Below are 20,367 nucleotides of genomic sequence, written 5' to 3'. Positions count from 1 at the left end.
AGGCATCCAAATCGGCAATGAAGAAGTAAAGCTTTCATTATTTGCAGATGACATGATATTATATATAGAAAACCTGAAAGACTCCACCAAAAAACTGCTAGAACTGATACATGAATTGAGTAAAATCACAGGATACAAAATCAAAGTACAGAAATCTGTTGCGTTTCTATATGCCAGTAATGAGGAAGCAAAAAGAGAAATTAAGAAATCAATCCCATTTAAAATTGCACTAAAATTAGTAAGATACCCAGGAATAAACCTAACTAAAGAGTGAAAGACCCATACTCTGAAAACTATAAGCACTGATGAAAGAAACTGAAGATGACACAAGGAAATGGAAAGACATTTCATTCTCATCGATTGGGAGAACAAATATTGTTAAAATGTCTATACTGCCCAAAGCAATTTACACATTTAATTCAATCCCTATCCAAATACCAACAGCATTTTTCACAGAACTAGAGCAATCCTAAAATGTATGGAACCACAAAAGACCCCAAATATCCAAAGCAATCTTGGGAAAGAAAAGCAAAGCTGGAGGCATTTAACTCCAGACTTCGAGTTATATCACAAAGCTGTAATTATCAAAACGGTTTGGTACTAGCACAAAAATAGACACAAATCAATAGAAGAGAATAGAAAACCCAGAAATAAACTGGCAACTATATGGTCAATTATTCTTTGACAAAGCAGAAGTAATATCCAATGGCATAAAGACATTCTCTCCAACAAATGGTGCTGTGAAAACAGGACAGTAATATGCAAAAGAATAAAACTGGACCACTTTCTTATACCATACACAAAAATAGATTCAAAATGAATTAAAGACCTAAATGTGAGACCTGAAACCATAAAAATCCTAGAAGAGAATAGAGGCAGCAACTTCTTTGACATTGTCCATAGCAACTTTTTTCTAGATATGTCTCCTGAGGCAAAGGAAACAAAAGCAAAAATAAAAATAAACTATTGGGCTCTCTCTCAAAAATAAATAAAACATTAAAAAAATTAAAAAAATAAACTATTGGGAAAATATCAAAATTAAAACCTGCACAGTGAAGAAAATAATTAGCAAAACTAAAGGGCAACCTACAGAATTGGAGAAGATATTTGCAAATATATCCAGGGAAGGGTTAGTATTGAAATATATAAAGAACTTATGGAAGTCAACACCAAATAAACCTAAATGATCCAATTAAAATATGGACAGAAGACATGAAGAGACACTTCTCTGAAAAAGACATTCAGATGGCAATAAAGAGGTGAAAAAAATGTTCATTATCACTTACCGTCAGGGAAATGAAAATCAAAACTACAATGAGGTATCACCTCACACCTATCAGACTGGCTAAAATCAACAACACAAGAAACAAGAGGTACTGGTGAGAATGTGGAGAAATAGGAACACTCATGCACTATTAGTGGGAATGCAAACTGGTATGGCCACTCTGGAAACCAGTATGAAGGTTCCTCAAAATTTTAAAGTGGAACTACACTATGATCCAGCAATTGCACTATTTGGTATTTACCCAAAGAATAAAACAACTTCTTCAACAACTACTTCAAAAGGATTCATGCACGATTATGTTTACATTGCCATTACTTACAAGAGCCAAATTATGGAAGCAGTCCAAGTGTCCACTGATTGGTGAGTGGATAATGAAGAAGTGATGTGTGTGAGATGGAACATTATTCAGCCATGTAAAAGATTGAAATCTTGACATTTGCAATGACATGAATGGAGTTATACTGCCAGGTGACATAAATCAAAGAAAAACACCATATGATTGATTTCACTCATATGTGGAATTTAAGAAGCTAAACAAAGGAAAAAAGATAAATCAAGAAACAGACTCTACACTATAAAGAACTGATAGTTACCAGGGGATGATTGTGGAGGGATGGGTTAGATAGATGAAAGGGATTAAGCAATGCACATGTAGTGATGAGCTCTAGGTGTTGTATGGAATTGTGGAATCACTATGTTGTACACCTGAAACTAATATAACATTGTATATTACCTAGTTGGAATTAAAATAAAAACTCTAAAAGCCAAAAACATAAAAAATAAAACTCAAAAATAAAGAGATATATCAAAATCAGCGGGTCAAAAAGACCCATTACCTTCAGAAAAGCCAATATAAAAGTTTCAGCTGATTTCCCAAAATACATAATAGAAGGCTTTTTAGCATTGATATGGTATCTTCAAAATTTTGAAAGAAAAATAACTAACCTATAATTCTATATCCAGTAAAAAGGTCTTTCAAAAATAGAGGTGAAATAAAGAAATATTTTCAGACAAACAAAAACTGGAAAAAATTAGCAGTAGATACACATTAAAGGGAATGTTAAAGGGTATTATTAGAGCAGAAGGAAATGACCTCAAACTGAAATTTGGTAAGGAAAGAAAAAATGATAAGAAAAGGGTAAACATAGGGGAAATCTAAATGAATATTAACTATAAAATAACAATGTCTTGTGCAGCTTAAATCATATACATAATTAAATTACCAAAAAACAATAGCATAGAGTTGGCAGGGGGTAAATGGAGTTAAATTATTCTAAGGCCTTTGCACTGTGCAGGAAGAGGTCAAAGAACTAATTATATCAGACTATTGTAAGGAAAAAATGCATGTTGTAATATTTAGGGTATCCACTAAAACAACAGTAAAAATATGTATCTACAATATTAACAAAGAGTAAAAAAGATTAGTAAAAAAAATCCAAAAGAAGGCAATATGGAGTAAAAAATGTTCATTTAAGATGGGCAAGACAAATACAAATAGTATGATGGTATATTTAAAGCCAAATATGTAAGTAATTTAATTAAATTGAAATTGATTAAATGTGCCAGTTAGATCAACTAAATTGAAAAGGAAAACTATATCTATTTATAAGAGATGCATTTAAAACATATGAGGGGCACCTGGGAGGCTGAGTCAGTTGGGCATACGACTTCGGCTCAGGTCATGATCTCACGGTCCATGAGTTTGAGCCCTGTGTCGGCTCTGTGCTGACAGCTCAGAGCCTGGAGCCTGCTTCGGATTCTGTCTCTCCCTCTCTCTCTGCCTCTCTCCCCTCTGTCTCTCTCTGTCAAAAATAAATAAACATTAAAAAAATTTTAACAAAAAACATATGGAAAGGTTATAATTTTAAAAGATGGAAGATATATCATGCAAAAGTTGATCAAAAGAAAGTAGCATTATTTTTTTTAAATATTTATTGATTTTTGAGAGAGACAGAGACAGAACTTGAGCAGGGGAGGGGCAGAGAGAGAGGGAGACACAGAATCCGAAGCAGACTCCAGGCTCCGAGCTGTCAGCACAGACCCCGATGTGGGGCTCGAACCCACGGACAGTGAGATCATGACCTGAGCCGAAGTCGGATGCCCAACCAACTGAGCCACCCAGGTGCCCCGAGAAAGTAGCATTATTAATATAAAACAATGTAGACATTAAGGTAAAAAGCATTACTACAGATAAAGAGGGATATTTCACAATAAAAAGTTCAATTCAGGGGTGCCTGGGTGGCTCAGTCACTTAAATGTCCAACTTTGGCTCAGGTCATGATCTCACTGTTCATGGGTTCGAGTCCTGTGTTGGGCCCTGTGCTGACAGCTCAGAGCCTGGAGCCTGCTTTGGATTCTGTGTCTCCCTCTCTCTCTTCCCCTTCCCCACTTGCACTCTGTCTCTGTCTCTCTGTCTCTCAAAAATAAACATTAAAAATTTTTGAAAAAAAATAAGTTTAATTCAACAGAAGATATAACAGTTCTAAATACGTATTCACCTAATAACACAATCTGAAAATACGTGAATCAAAAATTACCAGAACTAAAAGAAGACATAGATAAATACATAATTATCATGAGAGATTTTTGACACAAATATCTCAACAACTGATAGAATGAGTAAACAAAAAAAATCAGAGAGGGCAAAAATTATTCAAAGAACACAATTTGACCTGTTTGGCAAATAAATAGCACTACACTATAGGACATATTCTTTCAAGTACACACAGAGCATCTATAAAAACTGACTACAGTCACCATTAATAACAAATACTTTAAATCATAGAGATGTTCTTTAACCACAGCGGAATTAAGCTAAAAATAAATAACAAAAAAGATAACTAGAAAATTATCATCTTTGGAAATCAATACATACACTTAAAATGACTAATAAACCACAATGGAAAACAGAAAATATTATTTGTATTGAATGATAAAACTATAGCATATCAAAATCAAAACTTATGTAACATGCTAAAACTGTGCTTAGAGGGAAATTTATACTCTGCACATTTTAATAAATTTTTTAATGTTTATTTATTTTTGATAGAAAGAAGGAGACACAGCATGAGCAGGGTAGGGGCAGGGGGAGAAACACAGAATCCAAAGAGAGCTCCAGGCTCTGAGCCATCAGCACAAAGCCAAGCCCCATGTGGGACTCGAACTCAGACTCACCAGCTGTGAGATCATGAGCTGACGCCCAACCTACTGAGCCACTCAGGCACCCCTAAAATGAACATTTTATTTTATGCTATTAATATATATTTTTTTTGAGAGACAGAGCGCCAGCAGGGGAGAGACAGAGAGGGGGAGACAGAATCTAAAGCAGGCTCCAGGCTCTCAGCTGTTAGCACAGAGCCCTATGCATGGCTCAAACTCATGAAGGGCAGATCATGACCAGAGTGGAAGTCACTCAATTGACTGAGACACCCAGGTGCCCCTAAAATGCACATTTTAAAAAAGAATGATTTAAGCATCTTCTCAAGAAACTAGATATTTTTAGGGGGTGCCTGGGTGGTTCAGTCAGTTAGGCATCGAACTCTTGATTCCGGCTCAGGTCATGATCTCTGGTAGTGAAATCAAGCCCTGCCTGGGGCTTAAAGCTGGGTGGAGTCTGTTGAAGACTCTCTGTTTCCCTCTAGCTCTGCCCCTCCCTCACTCTTGAGCTTGCATGGGTGCATGCGCTCACTCTCAAAAAAAGCAGAAAGTAGATATATTTTTAAAAATTGTTTTAAGTTTACTTATTTATTTCAAGACAGAGCAAGCAGGGGAAGGGGAGAGGGGGAGAGGGGGAGAGAGAGAGAGACAGAGAGACAGAGAGAGACAGAGAGAGAATATCCCAGGCAGGCTTCGCACTGTCAGCACAGAGCCCAATGCAGGGCTTGAACTCACGAACTATGAAATCATGACCTGTGCTGAAATCAAGAGCTGGAGGCTTAACTGACTGAGCCACCCAGGTGCCCCCAGATGTTTTTTTAAATCACCAAATTAAAGCCAACAAAAGTAGAAATATGAAAATTTAAAAGATATTAGCAGAAATTAATGAAATAGAAAACACTCCATAGTGTAGATCAACTAATAAAATTGACAAATCTCTGGTAAAACCACCAAGAAAACTGCATGCTAATAAAACTGAAATGAAAAGGGGAAAAACTACAGATCATACAGATTAGAATTCAATGATTTAAACACATTATAGTACACAAACTGCTAATACACATAACAACTATTGTGAATCTCAAGGGCATTATACTAAGTGAAAAAAAGGCAATCTCAAATATATACTGTATGATTCCATTTATACATTTATTCAATCAATTTATACATCATCAGAAAAACACAAATCAAAACTATAATAAGATTATCACCTCACATCTGGCAGAATGGCTAAAATTAACACAGGAAACAACAGGTGTTGGTGAGGATGTGGAGAAAAAGGAACACTCTCACACTGTTGGTGGATATGCAAACTGGTATAGCCACTGTGGAAAACAGTATGGAGGTTCCTCAAAAGTTAAAATAGAACTATCCTATGATCCAGCAATAGTAAGTATTTACCCAAAGAATACAAAAATACTGGGGCACCTGGGTGGCTCAGTTGGTTAAGCATCCAACTCTTGATTTCGGCTCAGGTCATGATCCCAGGGTTGTGGGATTGAGCCCTGCATTAGGCTCTGTGCTGACAGCATGGAGCCTGCTTGGGATTCTATCTGCCCCCCTCTCTCTGCCCCTCCCCAACTCATGCACTCTCTCTCTCTCTCAAAATAAATAAACTTTAAAAAATACAAAAATACTGATTTGAAGGGATACATGCACCCCGACATTTATAGCACCATTATCAACTATAGCCAAATTATGGAAAGAGCCCAAATGTCCATTGACTAATAAATGGACAAAGAAGAGGTGGTGTGTGTATATATATATATATATATATACACATACACGCACACACACACACACAATGGAATATTAGTCATAAATTTAAAAAATGAAATCTTGCTATTTGCAATGATGTGGATGGAGCTAGAGAGTATTATGGTAAGTGAAATTAAGTCAGTCAAAGGAAGACAAACACCATATGATTTCACTCACATGTGGAATTTAAGAAACAAAATAAACGAACATGGGGGGGAAACGGAAAACCAAGAAACAGACCCTTAACTATAGAGAACTGAGGGTTGCTGGAAGGGAGGTGGGGGGGGGAATGGGTTAAACAGGTGATGGGGATTAATGAGTGCACTTGTGATGAGCACTAGGTGTTGTATGTAAGTGTTGAATCACTAAATTCTACACCTGAATCTAATATTACACTGTGTTAACTAATGGAATTTAAATGAAAGCTTTTAAAAAGGTTGTATTTTTTATTATTTTATTTATTTTTTTGAGAGAGAGAGATATGGAGAGGGTGCAGGTGAGCAAAGGACAGAGAGACAGAGAGAGAGAGAGAGAGAGAGAGAGAGAGAGAGAGAAAGCGGGTTCACCCGAACCGGGGCTAGAACTCACCCGATGTGAAACTGGAACTCACAAACCGTGAGATCATGACCTAAGCCAAAGTCAGATGCTTAATGACTGAGCCACCCAGGCGCCCTTAAAAAAATTTTTTTTAAACATTAATTTAAAACAAAGTTTTTAAAAGAGGCAATAATAACCACAAGAAGGAAAGATTTCTTACACATTAGGATAATTATATTTTAAAAAATAGAAAATAAGTGTTAGTGAGAATGTAAAGAAATTGGAATTCTTGTGCATTACCAGTAATATAAAATGATGCAGTCACTGTGGAAAACAATTTAGCAGTTCTTAATTCAACAGAACTACCATATAATCCAGCAATTCCACACAAAAGAATTAAAAGCAGAGACTACAACAGATACTTGTACATCAATATTCAAAGCAACATTATTCACACTAGCCAAAAAGTACAAATAACCCAGTGTCCATCACAAATGAATTGATAAAATATGGTACACACACACAAATATTATTCATCCATAAAAAGTACAATTCTGATATTATGTGACAACATCAAAATAATCCTGAAAACCTTATGTGAAGTGAAATAAGACCAAAATAAAATAAATACTGTATGATTTTGCTTATATGAGGTACCTAGAATAGGTAAATTCAAAAGGAAAAAAGTAGAATAAAGGTTACCAGGGGCTGGGGAAAAGGGAATAGGGAATTATTATTTAATGGGCACAGAGTTCCTGTTTGGGAGGATGAAAGAGTTCCGAAAATAGTGGTAATGGGTACACAATGTTGTGAATGGACTTCATGCCACTGACCTACACAGTTGAAAATGGTTATAATAAATTTTATGTTATGTATTTTACCACAATTAAACAACAGATGGTGAGGATATTACAAAATTCTTCATGTGAATAAATTTAAATTTTTTACTGAAGTAAACAAATTCTTAGAACATAAAAATTACTAGGGACACCTGGGTGGCTCAGTTGGTTAAGTGTCCTGTTCTTGATTTTTGCTCAGGTCATGATTTCACGGTTTATAAGATCAAGCCCCACGTACGGCTCTGCACTGACAGAACAGACCCTGCTTGGGGTTCTCTCTCTCTCTCTCTCTCTCTCTCTCTCTCTCTCTGGCCCTCCCCCACTCATTCATTTTCTGTCTCTCTCTCTCAAAATAAACATTTTTAAAAACTTATTTAAACTGACACAAGTAAAAAGAAGATATCTGTAAACCTTATACCTATTGAGTTATCAAATCTACAGTTTAAAATCTCCCTTCTTTTGGGGTGCCTGGGTGGCTCAGTCGGTTGAGCGTCAGGTTCAGCTCAGGTCATGACCTCACTGTTCATGAGTTGGTGGGGGGAGGCGTGTGCTGACAGCTCAGAGCCTAGAGCCTCCTTAGGATTCTGTGTCTTCTTCTCTCTGACCCTCCCCAGCTCATGTCTGTCTCTCTCAAAAAAATGAATAAACATTAAAAAATAATAATAGGGGCGCCTGGGTGGCTCAGTCGGTTAAGCGTCCGACTTCGGCTCAGGTCACGATCTCGCCGTCCGCGGGTTCGAGCCCCGCGTCGGGCTCTGGGCTGATGGCTCAGAGCCTGGAGCCTGCTTCCGATTCTGTGTTTCCCTCTCTCTCTGCCCCTCCCCCATTCATGCTGTGTCTCTCTCTGTCTGAAAAATAAATAAAACGTTAAAAAAAATTTAAAAAAAAAATAATAATAATAAACAAATAAAATATCCCCTCTTCTCCCTCCCAAAATTCCAGGCCCAAATGTTTCACCAATTTACCAAACATTTAAGGAAGAAATATTACTAATATTACATAAACTCTTACAGACAAAAAATTTAAAAAACACTTCCAAATAATTTAAAAAAATTTTTTAATGTTTATCTATTTTTGAGAGAGACAGAACATGTGTGGGGGAGGGGAAGAGAGAGAGAGAGAGAGAAGCGGGGGGGGGGGAGACACAGAATCTGAAACAGGCTCCAGGCTCTGAGCTATCAGCACAGAGCCTGAACACAGGGCTCAAACTCAGGAATGGCAAGATCACAACCTAAGCTCAAGTGGGATGCCTAACCAACTGAGTCACTCAGGGGCCCCACTTCCAACTAATTTTATAAGAACATTATAACTTTATCCAAACCTGATACAAAAGGAAAATTACATGCTAATCTCACTCATGTATATAGAGGGAAAGACCCTCAGTGATATATTAACAAACCAAATCTAGCAATATATAAAATGAATAATCATTGTGACAAAGTGTTTATTCCACAAGTGGAAGGTTAGTTTAATACTACATTAACTGAATAAAGGAAAAAAATCATATGATTATCTCAATAGATGCAGGAAAGCCATTGATATAATGATATATCCATTTATGATTTTAAAAAATCTTAGTAAACCAGGACTAAAACAGAACTTTAAATTTATAAAGGCTATCTTTAGAAAAAGAACTACAATAATCATCATACCTAAAGATGTTAAAAGCTTTTCCCTCTGAGATTGGGAATAGGGTAAGGATGCCTACAATCACTAATTCTATTTGACATTGTTCTGAAGGCTTAAGCTAGTACAATAAAGAAAAAAATTTAAAGTACAAATATTGGAAAAGAAACAATAAAAAAATGAAACCTGTCTTTTGTCATAAAATTTGATAGTGTATGTAGAATATCCAAAAGAATCCACAGAAAATTTATTAGGATTAATAAATGCGTTCAGCAAGATGTTGGACACCAAACAATATATAAAAATATGTTTTCTGAGCATCAGCCAGAAGCAATTTAAAAATGAGATTTTAAGATAATGTGGTCCCAGGTTGTTTTTCCTGTGAAGCAGACTGGAAGACATAGATTACTACACCGGACTTTTAATTCCTAATTTTTGCAGGGTTCAACATATGGGCAAGAGAAAGGAAAAAAGAAATCCCCAAAAGGCTCTAGCCAAAACCATAGGGAGCTCTGGAGCTAATACAGTCCTTCAAAGTATTCTGGATTTAGTGGGAAGGGGCAAGCCTTTCCACCTCCTAACTGATCAGTAACTGGATATGGGATACCCTGAAAGGAGGCATCTCTATGGGTGAGACAGTTTTCTTCAACCAGGACAAATTCAAAAAGGGCCTGTCAGTTGAGATCTGTCTTCTAGCAGCACTCTCAGCAGTTGAGGAATAAGTCTTCCATTTCTGAATGGGGACTTTGGTGACAGATCATGGCATTAACTGCAGATATCGTTTAAAATAGCTTCAAAAAATATCAAATACCTTACAATAAATCTAATGATAGGGGTATAAGAGTTCTACACAGAACTATAAAATATTCTGAATATCCAGTTTTCCCAACACTATTTGTTGAAGAGACTATCCTTTCCCCATGGTGTATTCATGGCACCCTTCCCAAAGATTACTTGACTATATATACATGGATTTATTTCTAGGATCTCTATTCTGTTCAACTGGCCTATATACCTGTGTTTAGGCCAATTATCCTACTTTTTAAAAATTTTAATTCCAGTATAGTTAACATACAATGTTATTTAAGTTTCAGGTGTACAATATAGTGATTCAAAAATTTTATACTTACCATAAGTGTATTATTGATCTCCTTCACTTAATTTACTCATCTACCCCCCCCTCCCCCCGCATCTCCCTTCTGGTAATGTCTTGGGATGTCTGGGTGGCTCAGTTGGTTAAGCACCGACTCTTGATTTAGGCTCAGGTCATGATCTCACAGTTTGTAGGATCAACCCCCATGTCAGGTTCTGCGCTTACAGCCCAGAGCCAGCTTGGGATTCTTCTCCTCCCTCTTTCTCCCCCCCTCCCCCATTTGCACATATGCATTCTCATTCTCTCTCTCTCCCTCTCCTTGTCTCTCAAAATAAATAAAGATTTAAAGAAAGAGTCTGTTTTTGCTTTATCTTTTTTTCTCTGTTCATTTGTTTCTTAAATTCCACACACAAGTGAAATCATTTGCAATGACAAGGATGGAGCTAAAGAGTATCACACTAAGTGAAATAAGTCAGAGAAAGACAAATACCATATGATTTTTCTATTATTTTATGTTTAGTCTATATCTGTGTCCTTGAACCTAAAGAGAGTTTCTGGTGGAAAGCATGATTGGGTCTTGCTTTTATCCATTGAGCCACTATATGACTTCGATTGGAAGAGATTTTTGCCTATTTACATTTGAAGTAATTTTTGATAGTGAAGGATTTACCATTGCTATTTTGTTAGTTGTTATTTGTTAGTCTTGAGATTCTTTTATTTCCCCTTTTGCTCTCTTCCTTTGTATTTTATTGTTTTTTGTATTGATATTCTTTGATTTATTTCTTTTGTGTGTGTGTAACTTCTATAGGTATTTTTTCATGGTTACCTTGGGGCTTACATAAAATATTAAGTCTATTTTAGCCTGATAACTTAAGTTCAATTGCATATAAAAACTCTACACTCAAACTTATTTCACATACATAATTTATTATTTTTGTCACATTCTACATCTATTCATATTGTATATCTTTTAACATATTTTAGAGTTATTTTCAATACTTCTACCATTTAACTTTTATACTAGAAATAAAAGTGATTTATCCTCTTCCATTCAGTAATACAGTATTCTGTATGGATCTATATATTTACTTTCACCAATAAGTTTCATACTTTCTCATGCTATCACATAGCTCTTTGGTGTCCTTTCATTTCAAGTTAATACAACTCCCTGTAGCATTTCATGTAAGTCAGGTCTAGCTAGTGATGATGAATTTCCTCAGCTTTTGTTTGTCTAAGAATGTCTGTATCTGTTCTTATTTTTTAAGAAAAGTTTTGACAGGTATTGTATTCTTAGTTGGCAGTTTTCTGCTCTTCAGCACTTTGAATATATTATCCCACTCCCTTGTGGTCTGCAAAATTTCTGCTGAAAAGTTTGCTGATGTTCTTAAGGGGAGTTCCTTTGTACATGGTAAGTTGGTTTTCTTTTGAGGCTTTCAAAATTTTGTTTTTGACTTTTGACAATTTGACTATAATGTGCCTTGGTGTGGATTTTCTGGGTTTATTTACTTAGTATTCTTTGGGCTTCTTGAATTTGGTCATCCATTTCCTTCTCCACATTTGGAAAGTTTTCAGCCATTATTCCTTTGACTAAGCTTTTGGTCTTTTCTCTCTCTCTACGCCTTTTGGGACTCCCCTAATGCCAATAATGGTCTACTTGACGGTATCACTTAAGTCCCATATGCTTTTTCAGTATTTTTCTTTTCTTTTTTTTTCTTTTTGTTCCATGGACTGAATTATTTCCAAAGACCAATCTTATTTCACTGATCCTTTATTCTGCTTTATCTAATCTGCTGTTGAATCCTGCTCATGAATTTTTCAGTTTAATTATTTGGTTCTTTAGCTCCATGACTTTTGTTTGGTTCTTTTTAATATTTTCTATCTCTTTGTTAGAATTTTCATTTTATGCACTGTTCTCTTGATCTTAGTGAACATCTTTATAAGCGTTATTTTGAATTCTTTGTCAAGTAAATCTCATAACTGTTTCATTAGGGTCAGTATCTGAACATATATTCCTTTGTGTGGAACATCTTTGCCAATTTTTCATTTTCATTGACTCTGTGTTGGTGTCAAAATATTACAGAAAGCAATCATCTCTCCCAATCTCCATGGACTGGTCTTGTACAGAAGACCTTCACCAAGCAGCCCAATCAGAGATTCGGGGGCTTCTATCAATTCTTTCCCTCCTTAAAGAGAAGCAAGCAGCTGTGTCTTTGTCTATTTACTCTGTACAGAATGCATTTGCCAGTCCAAAGTGCCATCTCCATTCTCCCTCAGATAGCTAGACAAAGCCAGATCCATCAGAGATCCAAGACTAGCAAGACAGATGCCAGTTCTTTGGGCAGCCCTGGAGAAGTTCTGGCATTGAATCCCATATCAACTCTTCCACCCCCAGGAGTAAGGTGAAAGTTGACATGTTTCATCTACCCACTCTGTGCTGAGCAGGGTGGGAGGATCTATGGTATCTATCAGTCCTAGCCATCATTTCTGTTCTTCTCCAGGAGACTAGACTGTGCCAGAACCCTAAGCTCCTAGACTGACAAGTCAGATGCCAGTTCTTTGGGAAACCCTGGAGAAGTTGGAGCACCCGATGCAAAAATAAACTTTCTTCCCCAGGGAAATATTGAGAGCTGGGATTTTTTGTCTTCTTGCTCTGTGCTCAGCAGGAGGGATGATCCATGATATCTACCAGCCCATGACACTGTCTGTTTTCTCTGAGGCACGCCCCTCAGAGTTTCAAGATTGGCAAGACAGAAGCCAGTCCTCAGAAAACTTGGGAGTGCTGGACAAGTGAACCAACCTCTTCCCTCCACTGGGAGATGCTGAAGCTAGGGGGTTTCTTCCTTATCATATGGTATTGAGCTGGTGGCAGATACTCTGGCAAGAGGGTGTCCCAAATCTCCCTGTTGGCTTCAGGGAATCTAGTTTCATGTTCACCCCAAATATAGGAGCCTTTCAATTAGTCCCTGAATTTCTCACAAAGGGAATTTTTTCTTGAATCATTACTAAATTAGTGTGTTGGCGGGGAGAACGGCTCAGGACTTCCTAATCTACCATCTTGCTGACATCATCCCCTTTAAAATTATTCTCTTTTTGTGGAATATGATGAGCTGGTTCTAAAATATATAGAGAAATGCCAAGGGCCAAGAACATCCAAGATATTTTTAAAGAAGAGGAACAAGGTGGAAGGACTTGCTTTACCAGATATCAAGAGCTTATTATAAAGTCCAGTAATTAAGACTATAGTATTGTTACAATGACAAATAGACTAACAGAACAGAACAGTTCAGAAACAATTCTTACACATATGCAGACAATTTACGACAAAGGTGATACTGTAAACAAGCAAAGAAAAAGACATTCCTTATAAATAAATGGCCTGGGTCAGTTGAAAAGATAAAGCTTGGCCCCTATATCTCATCATACACATAAATCAATTCCAGATGGACTGTAGATCTAAATGTGAATGGCAAAATACATAAAGCGCCTAGAAGATAACATGAAAGAAATACCTACATGATCTCAAGGTAGGAAAATACTATTTAAATGAAACACAAAAAACATTAATCATAAAAGAAAATACTGAAAAACTAGACACATGAAAATTTAAAACGTCTGTTCCTCAAAGAATACTGAAGAGATGTGGGAAGGGTTTGCAATACAAAAAGTGCAAAAACGGTCCATAGCCAGAGTATATAAAGAATTCCTACAAATCTATAGGAAAAGGACAAACAACCTGATTTTTAAAAATGCACAAAATACTTGTAGAGACACTTCACAGAAGAAGTTATCCAAATAGATAATAAACCTTTGAAAAAGAGTACAACTTCATTAGTCTTCTGAGAAATGTCAATTAAAATTACAATGAGATAGTATTACAAACCCATCTGCCAGAATGGCTATAATTTAAAATTTTTTTAATGTTTATTTTTTGAGAGAGAGAGACAAAGAGAGACAGAGGGTGAGCAGGGGAGGGGCAGAGAGAGAGGGAGACACAGAATTCAAAGCAGGCTCCAGGCTCTGAGATGTCAGCACAGAGCCTGACGTGGGACTTGAGCTCATGGACTGTGAGATTGGGTTTCTGGAGACTTTTATCAGCTGTTAGGTTTTTCTTGAGAAGTGACCGTCAGAATTTCCTATATGATTATGGATCCAAATCCACTTTTTGTTCTTTTACATAGAAAAGATAATGGTTTTGTTTTGTCATTATTTTCAACACCCTTACTGATGCTGCCCACCATATTACTCACTTTGGGGACCACAATCACAACTGGGGCAACTTCTTCACAAAATGATCAATAATGATTTTTATTTTTATTTTTATTTTACTCTAACAATCATATTGTGTACTGTCTAACTCAGAAAATGAGATGTACCTAGATCTTCATATCATCTCCTGTGAGTAGCCAGATAAATCTACAGGTATTCCTTGACTACTCCAGCTAAAGGAGAGAGTTATGATTCTAAAAGGTCTGAAGCGACCCTCTCACTTTTTATCATTAGCAACGTCTCCACTGGGGAGGCTTTTCTAACAATTCCGTTGGAGAATTTTGCTGATCTCTCTGTTATGTATCCCAACTGCCCTAATTTCCTTCTGTATCTTGTTTTAAAAGTTTTTTTTAATGTTTATTTATTTATTTTTGAGAGAGAATGAGCAGGGGAGAGGAGCAGAGGGAAAGACAAAGAGAATCCCAAGCAGGCTCTGCACTGTCAGCACAGAGCGCAATGCCGGGCTCTATCCCACGAACCCGTGAGATCATGACCTGAGCCAAAATCAAGAGTCAGAGGCTTAACCGACTGAGCCACCCAGGTGCCCCTCTTGTTTTAAAAGTTTTTAAATTGAGGGATACAAGCAAACCTCCTCAGTGATCTCTAGATCCCTTTCTTGAGTCATAACTGAGCCTATCATCTCATAAAGATGAATAGGTGTGCATGACCTTATACAATGAAGTGCCTCTGTTTTGCCCACTTGGTCTTTCTGTAATTTATTCTCATCAGTTTGTCTTTACTCCTTGCAAATAAGCTGGTGAGAAACCTGAACGTTCTGCCCATTAAAGGGTGTATATTTTTATCTTTCTTCCTCTCCATGTAAGAGTTTCTGTAAGAGCAGCTGTTTGTGTTGAAAAACTAAAATATAAAAATATGACCTACGTGGCCAAATCCCACAAGGCTGTTTACTTCCTTGTTTATGAATCAGAATGTCAGCACAACTTAGAATCTTGACTGTCAGCAGATATTGCAATTAAATGTCCCTGCAAAGCCAGCAGAGGGTGCACCAGGGTACTAGCAATTTTACCCAAGATGTAGCAGTATCAGTTTAACTCTAATAGCCAATCAACTTTTTGCCTTTTTGGGGGGGAGAGGTGGGTATACTAAAACTAACATCCTCAAAAGAAACATAATTTGAATCTGGGCTAAAATTTCTTTAAATTATACTTCAATTCTCCTGAAAGTAAAGTTTAAGAAGAGTAAGGAATACATGTTAAATTTAGTCTGACCAAAATATAGGTGGAGTAAAAGAAAATGATATAAATCTGAGCTCTGTACATGGCAAGAATGGTACTATGGAGCTCCACCCTGCTTTCCTCAAAAAGGCTCCAGGAATTATATGCTACAGGGGAACAGGCACTGTACTGGGAGTCAAGAAACCAACCTCCCTTTTACCAGTGACCAGAGTTGTATGACCTTGGACAAATCACTGCCTCCCACCCCCTGCAGGGCGTATGTGCTATTCAAGGGGATCAAACAAAATGGACTTATATAGCCCCTCACAAGTCTACAAATCTCTGACTCCAATTGATGCCAGCAAATGTAAAGAGCCAGTATGCTTGTTGCTACTGCTCAAAAAAGATTAAAACAGAAATAAAGGACAGAAAATAGGGATCTGTATTTAAACCTAGACAGAACTATTTGAAGTGCCATGTGAAGGACAAGGTGACTAAATGCCATTATAGATCTGTAAGAGTCCCACACTATCACAGAAGCCCTAGAGCACAGCTGTCCTGCTAATCCTCAATATATAAACATAGGTCTGTCCATCCTAAATACCAAAAGGCTTTGGCTACCATTTGACTAAGGAAAGGAAGTTCAATTCCTTTATCTTTTCACAGAATATCAATGTTCAGCTGCTAAGTATTTCCACTGGGCGCTGTGGGGGCGGGGGATGGATAAAGGAAGCCAGAATCCTAGTTAATTATCATTTAGCTACAGTGTTTAAAGTTTCAAGTATGAGAAACATGTCTATTGATTCTCTTCTTTGATAAACTGTTATATAAGTTGGAGTGTGCTAGCAAGACATTTTTAGGTTCAGGGTAACTTTATAATACACAATGTAGAATATATGGCCCATCCTAACATTACAGTTTTATCATGAATGTGATGCCAGCTTTGGATGCATGGTCAAAATACCACAAATAATAGCACAAATAATGTTTACAGAGTATGACAATGATGTGGTAGTAAATATAGAAACCCTGGGTCCCTCACTTCAAGAAACTCATTTGCACAACTTGCCCTCTTTCCCAAAATAAATTCACTGTTATTCTCTAACCACCTCAAAAGGATTCTTGGATCCTTACTTCTTTTAAATTTCACATGACAAAATATGGCAGTGAGGAGAAAACTTATTTTAAATGCACTACATTTACTTGCATTAAGAGCTGAAAATGTAGAAGACAAACACCAAAGCTAATAGTTAGCTAACAAGGGCGCAAACACCATAAAGATTGCAAAACAAACAAAACAGTAACTGGTCTTGAAAGATTACTCCTGAGTAATTATTCCAATCAATAGACTCCTGTTCTCAAACTAGCAGTGGTTAACAGCCTTCACACTCACCCTACCTAACCCCCCAAAAAGAGTCAGAACCGGCATGCAAAGGGTGAGTTTTATTTCCATAGATTTTTAAAATTGCTGTTCAGAAGTTGTCTAGCAAGATGGCATAGTTCTACCAGAATTCCACAGGGGCGCTGATCCTCACTAGAACACGGAGGACAATCAGTCTCAAATTGCAGGTAAGTGTGAACAAGCCCAAGTTCTGGTCAGCGCACAAGGACCCGCGCTGAAAATGCGATTAAAAGTTATTTCAACTGTGGAGCAGTTATTACAGCTGTTTACAGCTCCAACTCCAAAGGAGAGCCTGCTAGTGCTGGCATCAGCTCTGGACACGAAAAAACAAGCACCGCGGGCAGAAAATCTCACCAGGAGCAGAGGGGCCGTTAGTCCGCCAGAGGGGCAGCGCCCGCACCTCCGCGGCCGGGAGAGCCGCCAACTTTCCCTGCGGCAGCCCATGGCTGGGGGCGGCGGGCGCCAGCCAGGGCTCCCAAGTCCAGGGGTCCTAAGAGTCTGGGTGAGCTAGACCCGGACCCAGGACAGCCTACCCCGGGGCGACCTCTCCCCTGCTCGCCTGCCCCCTCCCCAGTCCGGCCCTACAACTTGGCTGGAGGTGGCAGAGTCCTCCTCAGGGCCCTGTGGAGGAGGGCCCCCGCCCTGAGCACAAGGGGAGGGGGCCTCCGCCGCCGCCGCCCCTACTAGGTGACTCACCTGGTGCTCGTCCTGGGAGTGTGGGGGGAGTGTGGTTTCGCCCGGTTCCAGAGGCTGCTGTGGTGGTGGCTGCCTGAAGTGGCGGGTGATGGGACCATCAGGGTCGAGGCCACTGGGGCTGCTCAGGGTGCCAGAGGTGCCAGGGGTGCCGGAGCCAAGGCGGGACTCGGCTCCCCGTTCCCGCCGCAACTCGGAGCGCAACTCCAGGTAGCAGCACAATGTCAGCAGGTGGAGGGCCAGCGAGAGGCCAAAGAAACCCAGGAAGAGCCGGCAGCTGTTCCCTTCGCCCGCCCGGGCAGGGGCCCCGCGACAGCCGCAGCCCTGGCTTCCCCGTTCCCGCGGCGCTGCCATGGGCAGAGGTTCCCTGCGCTCTACCTCGGGGTAGCCCATGGCCTCCGGAGACACCCACTCTCTGAGGCCCAGGAGCCGCCGCGTCTTCCTCAGCCGTTCAGGACCCCTGACAGGCGGCTACCGCCCTGCCATCGGCTGGAGGCTGTAGGGACCCGTTCCAGTGCAACGGAGGCTGGGCGGGACCGAGCTGGGAGCTGCCGCATGTGCAGCTCCACTCCGAGGGGTGGGAAAGGGAGGAGGAGGGGCAGGAGATGGGCGGCTCGGCCCGCGGGGAGAATGAGGGAGGAGGCCGAGGCCAACCCCGCCCCATCTCCCAAGCGGCTGCCCACACGCCCAACCACCGACCCGCCAAGCCTTGGCGCCCCGCCCCCTGCCATTCCACCCAGGGCCTCCAGCCACGGGGCGGGGCCTGGGGGCGTGTGGGTTCGCCTCAGCCGGACGGCCCCACCCAGCTCTTCCCGCTTGCGCCTGTTTCAGTTGGTGACCAACGCTGTCGTTCATCCCTGGACTCCGCCCCAATTTAACCCTACAGCGCCTGTATGGGTGGGGGGAGGGTGGGCAGGAGAAAGGAAAGAGGGGGAGGCTGAGAAGAATTGGGGCACCTTGGAAAGAAAGTACAGCAAAGAAAAGGAGGCAGAAACTAGAATTAATAGAAATGTTTGCAATTAACTGCAGTTGTTAATAACATCATCCAGCACTTATCTGTTGCTTTCAATCTTCAAAGCGTTTAACAGACGTTAAACTAATTAAAACAGTTCTGGGTTTGGAATGAAACCATGCCTGCTGTGTTTGCAATCCGGTGGCGCGCCAAAAGAAAAGGAGACCCAGGAGCCTGGGAGCCAAAAGGAATGAGGTTGGGGTGGGACTAAGGCAGCCCCACTCCTAGAGTGAGCCTGGGGCCTCTTTCTAAGTGTCCAAGAAGTCTACCTGTGCCAGGTGGAACTGAAATGACTTTGTCCCACGCAGGTTCAAACAGTCCCCTAAGATTTCTTGACACATTAATTAATTCAACAAATATGTATTGGTCCCTTTACAATGTAGAAAGTACTGCATGAGATAATCCACAGCCAGTGGAGTTTCTCTTCTGCCTCAGCAACAGGACTTTTGAGTGGAGAATATGTGCCTTCAATGAGCAAATGGGGAAATTGAGGGCCAGATGAGGTGGATTTTTACAACGGTGGTCCACAGAATGACCAGGCAATATTGGCATCTCTATTTGCAGGCAACTGTTCTGGCCTCTCCATTCCTCCCCTCCTTTCCCTGGAGTAGTCCCTGGGGGAAGTTCAACAAGTCAGCCAAATGTTCCAGATGTACATGGCTGCAACTGCAGCATCTTCAACAGCTGAACCAATAAGAAAAGGGTTCAGAGCAACCCCCCCCCCCAAAAAAAGGCAAATGTCAGAACAATAGACCCTGAAATGAAGGATGGAAAGGATTAGTTCAGTCAATATCTACAAGAGTTACTAGTCTATTATAGAGAGCTAAATGACCATAGCAGGGGAAATATGTATGCTTCTTGATCACTATGTACTCCTATTCCCATGTTATGAACAATTAGCAGTTTATTGATTTGTCAAGGGTAGGCCTCAGATCTTGGCTGATGGGAAAGAAGAAAAATAAGGAGATATAGAAAAGAAGACAAGAGAAGAGAAACAACGAAACAAAAGCAAAACATATAATGGAAAGGTCTGTCCAGAAAGCACAGAGTTCATAAACCTTAAATATATTGGCCACAGCCAAGTTTTCTTCCAGACACTTTGTGAATGATCTCAGTGCTTCAGAAAGATCTATTTGCCCCCTCATTGGCCCTTATTCATGAAGTATAAAGTTTGCAAAGAATATCACCATGAGATGATAAGAAGAAAATTAAAAAGGGCACTTAATAACTAAGCTAATCTCAAGTCCTGCTTGTTCTGTCTAGGGATTCTAGATGCGAGGGGAACTACTGGGCTGATTTACCTTAATTATCATAGCCTAGGATTATTAGAAAGAATGTTACACTAGGAGTCTGTAGACCTGACCCTGCCACTGGATTTCTGGGTCACTCTGAGCAAGTCACTGGGCTTTTTGGCCAGCGACTTTTTGGCCAGAAACATTAGTTTCTCCAATGGTAAATAGAAGAGTTTGGACTTTAACAACTATAACATTGCGTTTTATCTGTGTTATCACTGGCTATGTTAATT

The 20,367-nt window shown here is 39.5% G+C and overlaps 1 protein-coding gene across 1 annotated transcript in view; it reads right to left on the bottom strand.

Moving 5' to 3' along the window:
- The window catches only part of EDA (ectodysplasin A), a 419,425-nt gene extending 401,008 nt beyond the window's left edge, over nt 1–18,417 (bottom strand). The window contains exon 1 of the mRNA XM_049643905.1: nt 17,834–18,417. Coding sequence (XP_049499862.1) covers nt 17,834–18,223 — 390 coding nt within the window. The 5' untranslated portion in view covers nt 18,224–18,417. The remainder of the gene's footprint in view (nt 1–17,833) is intronic.
- Nucleotides 18,418–20,367: the final 1,950 nt, after the last annotated feature.

Source organism: Panthera uncia, chromosome X (assembly GCF_023721935.1).
Source record: "Panthera uncia isolate 11264 chromosome X, Puncia_PCG_1.0, whole genome shotgun sequence".
In the NCBI taxonomy this organism is placed as follows: domain Eukaryota; kingdom Metazoa; phylum Chordata; class Mammalia; order Carnivora; family Felidae; genus Panthera; species Panthera uncia.
This window is presented reverse-complemented; position numbering and strand designations above follow the sequence as displayed.